We start from the raw sequence: 11,164 nt of genomic DNA, 5'->3' as shown, positions 1-11,164 counted from the left end.
TTGCCTCACGATGGGATTGAAGGATGTCCCTAAGATTGGTCCTGGCTTGTTGGAAATCTATAATTGGGACATCTTCCGGGGGGATCGGAGTGGGGTTTGGTTTGGTGATGATGGTGTTGATTGGAGTGGTGTGTGTTTCTTGAATGGGGTCTATGTATAACTTGGCTGTTCCTAAACGTGTGTGTTTGTTTAGCTTAACCGGGGTATGTGAGATGTTCTCTACCAAGATAATTGCCACTTTGTTCTCTCTAACTGTATCCCAAACAGCGGGGATACGGAGATTTTTTCTCGTACAGGTATTGGGAGACACAATTATATCTTGGCCTGGAAGTGCACCAGGTATGATTGCTAAGATAAGCATACTTTCCCCTGGGGGAATTGTCAATTTGCCTTTGTTGAGAATCTGTGTGTTGAGAAAGGGGGGGATTAGGTGGTGTGGTGTTGTCTGACTTGGCATGCAGGTGTGGTTGGGGAAGGGTGTCGTAATGTTGGTGGCATTGCCCGATGCCGAGTCAGGGATTCGCGGAGGTATTTTGCGTTCCGCTGAGGTCAGCGAGAGCTGAGTCGGGCGAGCTTGGTTGCAAGCAGGATGTTGTGACACTCCGGGAGGGTGATGCGGGGGGTAGTGGTGGATACTGAGGGTGTTCACCTGAGCGCCTAGAAGCGTCGGGATAGGGGAGGGGGGGATTTCTATGTCACCTAACTTGAGCATAGCGGGGTTAGTATGTATAGAGACTTTGTGGTTGGCTAAGAATTCCAAACCTAAAATGCCATCACATTCAAGGGTCCAGTTTTTGACTACGTAGAAGGTAGTGGGTGGGAATGGGTTATTATCAATGGTTATGGGGGCGGTTATGGTTGAGGTGAAGTTTAGGTGCGTGCCACTTATCATGGTTCCCATGAGGTGTGGTTTGTCGGTAGGGTAGGAATCACCTAATCGTGTACACATAGACTGTGAAAGTATGTTTATCTTCGTGCCTGTATCTATTAGGAACGTACAATGGAAATTCCCTATTGTGCCTGTGAAACATAGGGCTTCTGGTTTAGCTATGGTTGATGTTATGATTTTTTCTTGTGGGAGGCGTGTGTGGATTCCCCCAACTGATTGTTTTGGGTCCTGTTGTGAACGTAGTGTTGGGTTTTGGGTTCGGCACTCGTTGTCGGAGTGGGAGTATGTGTTATGAACTGAGCATGGTTTGTCCTGGCCGTGATGGGTAGGTTTAGGGATAGATTGGCGGTTTTGTTGGTGGCAGTCTTTATCTGAATGACTATAAGAGCTATGAAAAGTGCAGTAAGTCTGACTGTGGTTGGTAGGTGGTCTTTGAGGTCTTGCCTGATTATTTCCCATGCTAGCTGACTGGGTGGAGGGTCTTTGGGCTTTGCACTCTGCGTCTGAGTGGGGTGTTGTGTTATGAAGAGAACACATCGTACTTTGTCTAGGGTGTTGTCTGCAATCCCAGGTGTTGTGAGAATTAAATTTGTGGATATCGCACCAAATGGGGCTGAGGGTATTTATAGGGGCTCTTGGGGTGCGGGGGTAAGGGGGGAATGGAGTGTCGTGTACGGAGGATATTGTGTTTATTCTGGCCGGTTGCGCCTTGCCGAATCTATCAATGCCACACCTGTCTGTAATGTGAAGGATGTATGTGGACGGAGAGGTGTTATTTATGTCAATGTCAACTCGCTGGGCCTCTCTTTCACACTTGATGGGGAGGGCCATGAAAAACATAGCAAGTTCAAGGAGGTTGCACATATCCTCTCTTTTGACATAGTTCACACCTTGGTTATTCTGTGATACCCATGAGACTTCGGCTACCTGTGCCACGATAGAGTGGAAGGAGGAGGAGGGTGGTGGGTTGCGCATGAACTCCATAAATTTGAATAGAAAATGAAAATTATTTTGAGGTCTGTCGCTGAAGAGTTTCTGAAGTTCTGTGCAATACTGTGCGTATGTGATGTTAGATTCTAGCTTAGATTCTAGGAGACGGGAGAGATCTTTGTAATCATCCCTTGGCTGTATGTGGTTGTTAAGAATAGTTATCTTATGTTTGTCCTGGGTTATATTATTGTTAGCAAAGTGGACTTCGCATGCTGCGATGTAGTCAGTGATGGTGATGCCACTTGCTTTCGAAAAGGTGGGGATATCAGGGTTTGTGGTTGCGAGGGTATAGTGGTTATGGATTTGAGTAGGGGGGTTTGGAGGGGGGGAATTTGGTCTAGGAAGATGGGTGGGCGTATGTGGGGTACTGGGTTGGTAATTAGCCTGGGATGAAGTCTGGTTCATATGGCTTTGATTAGCCGGTGGGGTGGTATTGTTAGTACAGGGCTGGGTATTTGCCTCGGGTGTGGTAGGGTTCACATGGCTTTGATTTGCTGGTGGGGCGGTATTGTTAGTATGGGGGGAGTCAGGGGGGGTTTGGGGATCAGCCTCCTGTGCTCCTTCTGAGTCCGCCATGTTTAAAAAACTATGATCTACTGACTCGACTAGGTTCCTAGCCGCAGAACGCGATCGGGTATTGTGTGACATCGTAAATAATATTGTACATGTAAGCAATCATGAAAGAAAGACAATATACAAATACATATGAACAAAAAAAAAGGGGTATATTACTTGTTCATGGTTCCGTAGGTAGTTCCTATGTAAATGTACTATAGGGGATGTGACGTAGGCGAAGAACAACCTAAAATATTAGTCTATAATTAGATATCTATATATAATTTTTGCTTGCTCACTTTCAAAGAAAATTGAAATCCTAGATGAAGTAATCTGAGAACATAAGAATATGCATGCACATACAAGTATTTATATATGTAAATATATATATATATATATATAAATATAATGGAGATAAAAGGGACAAAATAATGGGCTTGTAAGTTGGACTGGTAGGGTTACTTGTATAGCAGACCGTTGAATCAGCTAGGTGGTCCTGGGATGATGCAGAGAGCCTGGTGGGTAATCGAGCCTGTAGGAGGGGAGGGGGGTGCCAAAGGGGATGGTAGCAGGGGCGACCTGTCCGGTAGATGGGAGACCTTGACCTCCCGCTTCTGGAGATGTGGCACCGCGATGAATATCTGTACTGGGCTGGGTCGCACGTTCGAAGTCCGTCGTAGCGGGGTCAATGGTGATAGATCACAATTGTGCAGAGTCGGTGGGTATCGGCACTGCTGCACTTTGGTTGTGAACTACAACTCAATTGTAGTGCTTCGAAAAGAACACTGTGTAAATGTTCCTGGTTCTTGAACACTCGAATTACTCGACGAGTAAAGTGGGTAAGCGTGCTACATACGTTAGCACGTATTTCGGGGGGTGGGTGGCGCTGCCACCAGTGTAAATGTTCTATCCTTTCTTGGTGGTTTAATTAAACTTGCAAAAGGCCCTTTTAAACAAGTCTATTTCCAAAGATTACACTGCGCAGACTTTTCCAGGTCTGCCTTGCTGCCACCTCAAGGATTGACTAACTGTCGCCTCTCGGTGGTAGCTGTCCATTCTTCAAACTTCCTTACATCAGCAATAATGAATGGTACATGGTATTCTAATATTATCTAATTACAGTGTATAAGTCTTAGATATTATAGTATTTATTCTACAATAGATTGAATAATTAGTTTTGTCTGCTTATAAATATATTATGGTTATTAATCTAGGTATGTATAAAAGGTGTTCTTAGGAATCAGGGGCAGTTCACGGTTTGGTCACGTGAAGGAAGAGGTTGGGTGGTGTGTGTGTGTGTGTGTTCGTATGTGTGTTGCTGTGTAGTTTTCCATTGTGTTGTAATCTGTGAGATTATGGTTACACCACACCAAGCCCTCTACACTCCCTCCTCTCCTGATATCACCTTTTGCTCCCCCTGCCTAACCCCAACAACATCATGGAGAGTGGTCGGAACCCTTGGCTCTGACCACCTTCCAATCATCATCACCACCAAAACAAGATGCACCCCAGTCGGCCACAGACACACTTACACCAATTACAAGAGAGCTAACTGGGAAGCTTTTACTGAAGAGACAGAACAACATTTTGAAACGCTTAACAGTACACCAATCACAAACATAAACAATGCTGTGCACACTTTTAATACAATCATACAAAATGCAGACAAGAGATACATCCCTAGAGGCAACAGAAAATCACACAACCCCAACTTCACACCAGAAATCCAAAGCCTCATCAGACAACGTGACACACTTAAACACGGTACCCCCACACCTATCCCTCAAAACATAACAGACCAAATACAAACACTAAACACTGTGATTGCCAATAAAATACATGAACAAAAAACACAAAATTGGCAAAACTTTATCAATACACTTGATCACAAAACAAACACCAGCAAATTGTACAAAACACTCAACAGCATTACACTATCCAACAGTAACACTACACGCTCTCACGCAGCAATAATCACAACAACAGATAATCTACCCTCAAACAGACAACAAGCAAACGCACTCATACGTCATTTTACACAGACAAGCCATCTCACTTCTTACTCTGACGACCGACGCACCATTCGACGTAAGAAAGACTTTCCCACAGACTCAGACTATATACCCTTCATAGACAGTCAGCCAAAACTCATAATACATAGTCTCAAGCACTCATCTGCCTGTGGCCCTGATAACATAAGCAACATCTACCTAAAACACATTGGACCACAAGGTATACACGCACTCACAAACATTGCAAACTACAGCTATTCACACAACACTATACCCGACATCTGGAAGCATGGTAAAATAATCACCATTCCAAAACCGAACAAAGACCCAACAATCTCAACATCGCACCGTCCAATCACACTTCTCTGCACCCCCTCTAAAGTCATTGAACGCCTAATACTTAAACTTGTCACACCACATATTCCCCTTGCTGACTCACAACACGATTTTAGGCCACTACACTCCACAAACACTCTTCTGACAAACCTCACACAAAGAATTTTAGATGGCATCAATTCAGATAGGCCATCCCCCACACTATTTAATCTATACATGCATGACTTACCCACGCCAGACACCTCAGAAATACAAATCTCTTCCTACGCAGACGACATAACAATCACATGCACACATCGTAACACAGACAAAGCTGCAGAAATAATCCAGCCATACCTTGACACACTCAACACATGGTTCATCACAAACAGACTCAAAATAGCTCCAACCAAATCTACAGCAACACTTCTCACCAACTGGACAAAAGAACACAAATACATACCTCATCTCTACATCAACAACACTCTAATACCACACACAAACACACCGAAAATTCTTGGTGTAACATATGATACATCCATGTCTTTCAAACAACACATCACAAACATAAAAAACAAATGCACACCCAGACTTAACGCACTTAAGTCAATCACTGGAACAACATTTGGGCAAAACAAAGAAACTAATATAACAATATACAAACAATGCATACGCTCAGTGTTGAATTATGCGAGTCCTGCATGAGCTCCTAATCTCAGTGAGACACACCACAACACCCTTCAAATCATACAAAACAAAGCCCTAAAAACAATTACAGGCTGCACAAATACAACACCTACAGACCATTTACACCATGAAACAAAAGTCCTCAAAGTCAAGGACCACCTCGACATGAGAGACACACAAACACTTGCCGCAGCCACCACAAACACATTACACCCGCTACACTACATAGCAGAACACCCACACACACCAAGAAACATTAAAACAACACCCAAAGACCTTTATCACGCACAGATACTCTCTTCTCTTCCTCCACAACCACCAAATACCAGCCTCCGGAAACATATTCATAATCATATCACTCACCGCTCCATTAACACACTGAAAGACAACTCACTGCTGCATGCCAGACCCCCTGATATCCACCCTTCTGAATCCTCTCTCCCACGAAAAGACAGAGTCCACTTGGCCAGACTGCGGTGCGGTCACCACCCAGCACTTCTAAGCTACCAGAAGAGGTTGGATGACCGCATTGTGAACAGCTGCCCAGGATGTAACACTTCACCCCATACCATACAACACATAATGGAAGACTGCATTATACACAATCATGCACGCAAACAACACAACATACACTCTATAAAGGATTTGTGGGAAAACCCAGTTTCGGCTATGGCATTCCTTGGGGAGACGGGACTGCTCGGACAGACAGTCTAGGGAACGACAACAACAACAACAACAGAAGGTGATCTTACGGGTGGCCGAAAGCAGTGGGTTCGAATGCGACTGTCATACAAATTATTGGATTGATGTCGCTGTTACTAGCGAATTTCTCTCATGTATACATATGTATATGTATATATATATATGTATATATATAATGCATATATATGTATATGTATGCATATGTATATGTATATATACATGTATATATATATATATATACACATGTATATATACATATACATATGTATACATATACATATATATACATTATATATATATACATATACATATACATATGTATACATATACATATACATATACATATATTATACATATATATGTATTATATATATATGTATATATATATGTATATATATATATATATATATATATACATGTATATTTCACCACCCTTGTCACCACTGTCACCACCACTGTCGGTCCTCGACCATTACACTTATATTTGACTTGTAATTCCACTCGTCTCGAGGCCCCTTGCCTTCGTTACGTGAGTTTCACTAAATGTTCAAGTTCTTCTTATGCAGTAGACCCTATGCCTTGTATTTCCTTTAGTCTCACTAGTTTCCAATTTCATTAGGCCCCATGCCTAATTCTCTCGACCTTTGGATTAATAAAAGGGTGGTGAATTTCTTGCTTGTTAAACTAACGGACTACACGCAGAGAGTGCCCACCGGTTCTCTCCAATACTTCAGAGCACCTTCGTTCAGACGTCACTTTTTATTCGTCCAATAGTCTTTTACGTTTCAACACAAGTGACACACCTTAAGGGCGTGTCTTTTCCTTTTAAAGCCAATAGTATTACTATACATACCCATTTACCTCCAATCCGAGAGGCTGTTACAGTCCTTCTAGAATTATTGCTGCATAAGCAAAAGCATAGAAGCAAAAACATGACGTCATTGCGCAAGTGGTATGTCTTCACGGAGGTGGTCTGCAGCTAACACAGTTTAGATTACATCAGCGATTATAAAGCAGTCACCTCCGTCGGTGTGTTTACATAGACAGAACGACGCCTTCCAATCTTTGTTTCTAACAACAGTAGGCGTCGAATCTTTACTTGTTGACTCAGCATGTATTCCTAACCTGATTACCATTCGTACAACTACCGGCCTCTTACAGGGCTCGGCAGCTACCGTTGGTCGTCCCGACCAATTTCTTATTTCCCTCTTACATATATATGTATAGTATATATACATATATATACATATATATATGTATATATTATATATATATATGTATATATATATATATTATACACACACACACACACGGCACACACACACACACACACACACACACACACACACACACACACACACACACACACTGTAAGAGGCCGGTAGTGTACGAATGGAAATGAGCTAGGGTATTAGAATAATTCAGACTCGACGCCTGCTCGAGGGCAATGTTATGTCTAGGTGAGGGCGACGTTTGTCTATGTAAACACACCGACGGTGGTGACTGTTTTTATAATCGCTTATGAATCACAACATTGTAAGCGCAGGTTACCTTCGTTTGACTAATGCTGAGGTAAACAATTTTTGCTAGTGGCATTGAAATGGCTTTCCGGATTGGTGCAAGGTGCAGAAGGAGAAAAAAAACTATTGGTGCAGGAATTCAAAGTCACGCCCATAAGGAGTGACATTTATTTGAGAAGTCACCGGGGATTGGTTTAGAAAAATTAGTGACGTCAGACGAAGGTAGCTCAGCGTAAGATACGGGATCTCTTCAGACGTTCTATAGAGAAGATATAGGGAGAAGATATAGAGAGGGTGTAGAGAGAGGATCAGGAGACGATGTAGAGACGAGAGAAAAGAGATCCCGAGTGTAAGCTGAAGGTGAAATTACAGTGAAAGAAGAAAGAAAATTCACCTCCCTTTTATTAACCCAAAGGACGAGAGGAACAGGCATGGGGCCTAGAAAATAGTGAGACTACAGGAAAAAGAAGGCATTGGGCCTACTACTTAAGAGGAACTTGAATATTAGTGAACCTCACGTAACGAGAGGCAAGGGGCCTCGAGACGAGTGATATTACAAGTCAAATTTAAGTGACAGTGGTGACTAGGGGAGGTGAAAGTGGTGCTCAGCGGTGGAACGAACTGGGTGTTAAACACCTCCGAAGAGAAGTGGCGCCAGAAGTCTACGGGAACAAGACAACCAAAATCAAGAGTGTATTACGACTACGAGAGAAATCTACAACTTCAAGTAACTGCTACGTTGGGAACAAGCATTCTTCAAGATTCTTCAAGGAGATCATCATCTACAAGGCGGTCTTCAAGGCAGAGTGTGTGATGGAGGAGGAACAACGTCGTTGAGGAATGACAAGACCGTAGAAGGACGTCAAACCAGACATTGACATCACGAAGCGACATCGCAAGCAGCCAGGCTAAAGCAAGGTATTAGTAAAGTATGAGTACCCCTCAGAATTCTAACGTGTTGAGACACGAAATTCACACATCAAATACAAATATTCCAAAATTCACAGGAGAGTCTAACACATATGGTGTAAACAAGTTCCTAAACCTCATTGACACTCTTATAGTTAGTAAAAATATAACAAACGAGAATCGTAAGATTGAGATTCTCCACACACGACTCTGTAGCGCGGTTGGTAGAGTCCCCGACTGCCATTACGGCAGTCCGGGTTCGAATCCTGCCCAGGGGTGAAATAATTTCAGTACCTCTGCGCCTCGAGTCGTTACTCCAACTCTCGTGGGCGGGGAATTGGGGGGTGTGAGCGTGTAAGGTCATAGCATTACCCATAGATCGGTCATACGATCTCTGAGCTCTCTTCCGGGAGGGAAACATCCGTCGATGACGAATCCAACACGTGATCCAAAGACCAAGGTGAAAGACACACACACACACAAACACACACACACACACACACACACACACACACACACACACACACACACACACACACACACACACACACACACACACACACACACACACACACACACACACACACACACACACACACACACACTCCTGCTTCAACAGCTTTTTTTTAAGCGAAATTATCGTAGCAGTACACTATATAGGTAGGAATAATCTCTTTGATTTATGATAAAAATGAAATATTATAAAGAAAATATGAGTTAAGCTGACAGCTATAATACAAATACAGGAAAATTACGGTTAGGGAAAATCATTGATTACAGGAAATATATATAATACAAGTACACTGTCATATCGGCTCACACACACACACACACACACACACACACACACACACACACACACACACACACACACACACACACACACACACACACACACACACACACACACACACACACACACACACACACACACACACACACACACACACCACTTATTCTTCATTTCTACTATTACCCTTAAAGCTCCTGTTCTTTCTGACCTTGTCTCCAAGGCTAAAAAGACTGGTTAGCACGAACAAAATACTTCAGTACTGTTTACTGAAATGGTAATGTTGGCTGACTTGGTAATGGTAATGTTAATGTCAATGTAATGGTAATGGTAATATTGGCTGATTTATTGGCTGACTTGACTAACGGCCATTTCTTCAAGAGCAATGAGGGTGACTTGTTTGGTTACAAGACATATCCAAGTTTTCTGGGACATTCTCGTACGCAAAACACCTGAGCAAAAATAGTCATATAATTTTGTGGAAATGCGCTCGGACGGTTTCTCAAGATGTTACAGCGACTTTCAAGAGAACAGCAACATGGAACCCGAGGACACTTCGAAGGACTTGGACAGGGATTTGGACCAGAGAGTCAGAGCCTTTGTCCACGTCTGCACTGTAATGGAGCTTATGGTCCTCCTTGAATTCTTTAACTAAAGGATTGGACAGCTCCTAGTGCAGAAAGCAAATAGAAAAAGTACTTACGAAACAGACAAAAGCATCCTACGGAGCCTCATCATCGTCGAAATTGTTTTGGATGAGATTAAGAGGTACGTGATGCATTCAAAGAAAAGGAAATTTTCTCATTTGAAAGATGAAACTGTACGTACTACGAAGAAACTTAAAGCTTCACTCACATTTCATTCACAAATGAGATGGAAAGAAGTACGTCACCTCGGCAAAGGAGGATATGCCACCGTGAAGCTTGTAAAGGGCGTCTCTTCCGGCTTCATTTGCGCCAGAAAAACCATCAAAATTTTTAATGTTGAACGACAACTCGAAGTTAAAATTCATTGCAAACTGGATCATAAGAACGTCGTAGCCTTCCTGGGCGAATACAGGGACTCGGAAAACACGTACGTTTTCCTAGAATATGCCGATAGCGATACACTACAGGACAGAATAGGCCAAAAAGGAGTCTCAGAGAGAAGGGCTAGACTCTACTTCAAGCAGCTCATCGGAGGAGTGAAATATAAACACTCCAGAAATATTGTACACAGAGATTTGAAACCGGAAAATCTCTTTCTAACCAAGAATGATGATCTTAAAATCGGAGACTTCGGGCTTGCTGGCGAGTTCGTCAAAGGCGAGTTCCTGACAAAAATCTGCGGGACTTCAGCCTACATCGCCCCCGAAGTCTTCACAGGACGATACTTGGGAGAGCCCAACGATGTGTGGGCTTGCGGCATTGTGCTCTTCGAGACTCGTAACTGGTTAAAATCCCTGGAAGATCCCTCAGACGAACAAAGACACAAACTATGCAATCTGTTCGTATTCGACCGAAGAAATCAGAAAGGAAAAACCATGGAAATCAATTCCAGGAAGAATTTTTTGCCTTATCGATAGAATCATTGTTTCAAATCCTGAGGAAAGAGCGACTCTCAGTGATATTGAGAAAAACGCATGGATCCTTGGTTAATGGAAGAAGTTGTATAATTAACAAAAAGTATCTACAATAAATTCGAAAAAAGAAAAATTAAAAGGTGAAATCATTGCCTAATACATTTGGCACGGCTTTATCTATGGCCCTTAAATACAGGGGTTTCCCCTCAGCTGAATAAAATTGTCCCTTGTAGC

General features: G+C 42.7%; 1 protein-coding gene across 1 annotated transcript; it reads left to right on the top strand.

Moving 5' to 3' along the window:
• The first annotated feature begins 10,237 nt into the window (after nucleotides 1-10,237).
• LOC143017695 (serine/threonine-protein kinase Chk1-like) lies at nucleotides 10,238-10,933 on the top strand. Its single transcript, XM_076172444.1, has one exon. The coding sequence runs from the start codon at nucleotides 10,238-10,240 to the stop codon at nucleotides 10,931-10,933; it is 696 nt and encodes a 231-aa protein (XP_076028559.1).
• The last annotated feature ends 231 nt before the right edge of the window (nucleotides 10,934-11,164 follow it).

The sequence above is a fragment of the Oratosquilla oratoria genome, chromosome 33 (genome assembly GCF_046742065.1).
Source record: "Oratosquilla oratoria isolate Oo_2021 chromosome 33, ASM4674206v1, whole genome shotgun sequence".
In the NCBI taxonomy this organism is placed as follows: Eukaryota; Metazoa; Arthropoda; class Malacostraca; order Stomatopoda; family Squillidae; genus Oratosquilla; species Oratosquilla oratoria.
Note: the sequence above shows the minus strand (reverse complement) of the source record. Positions and strands in the feature narration are given on the sequence as shown.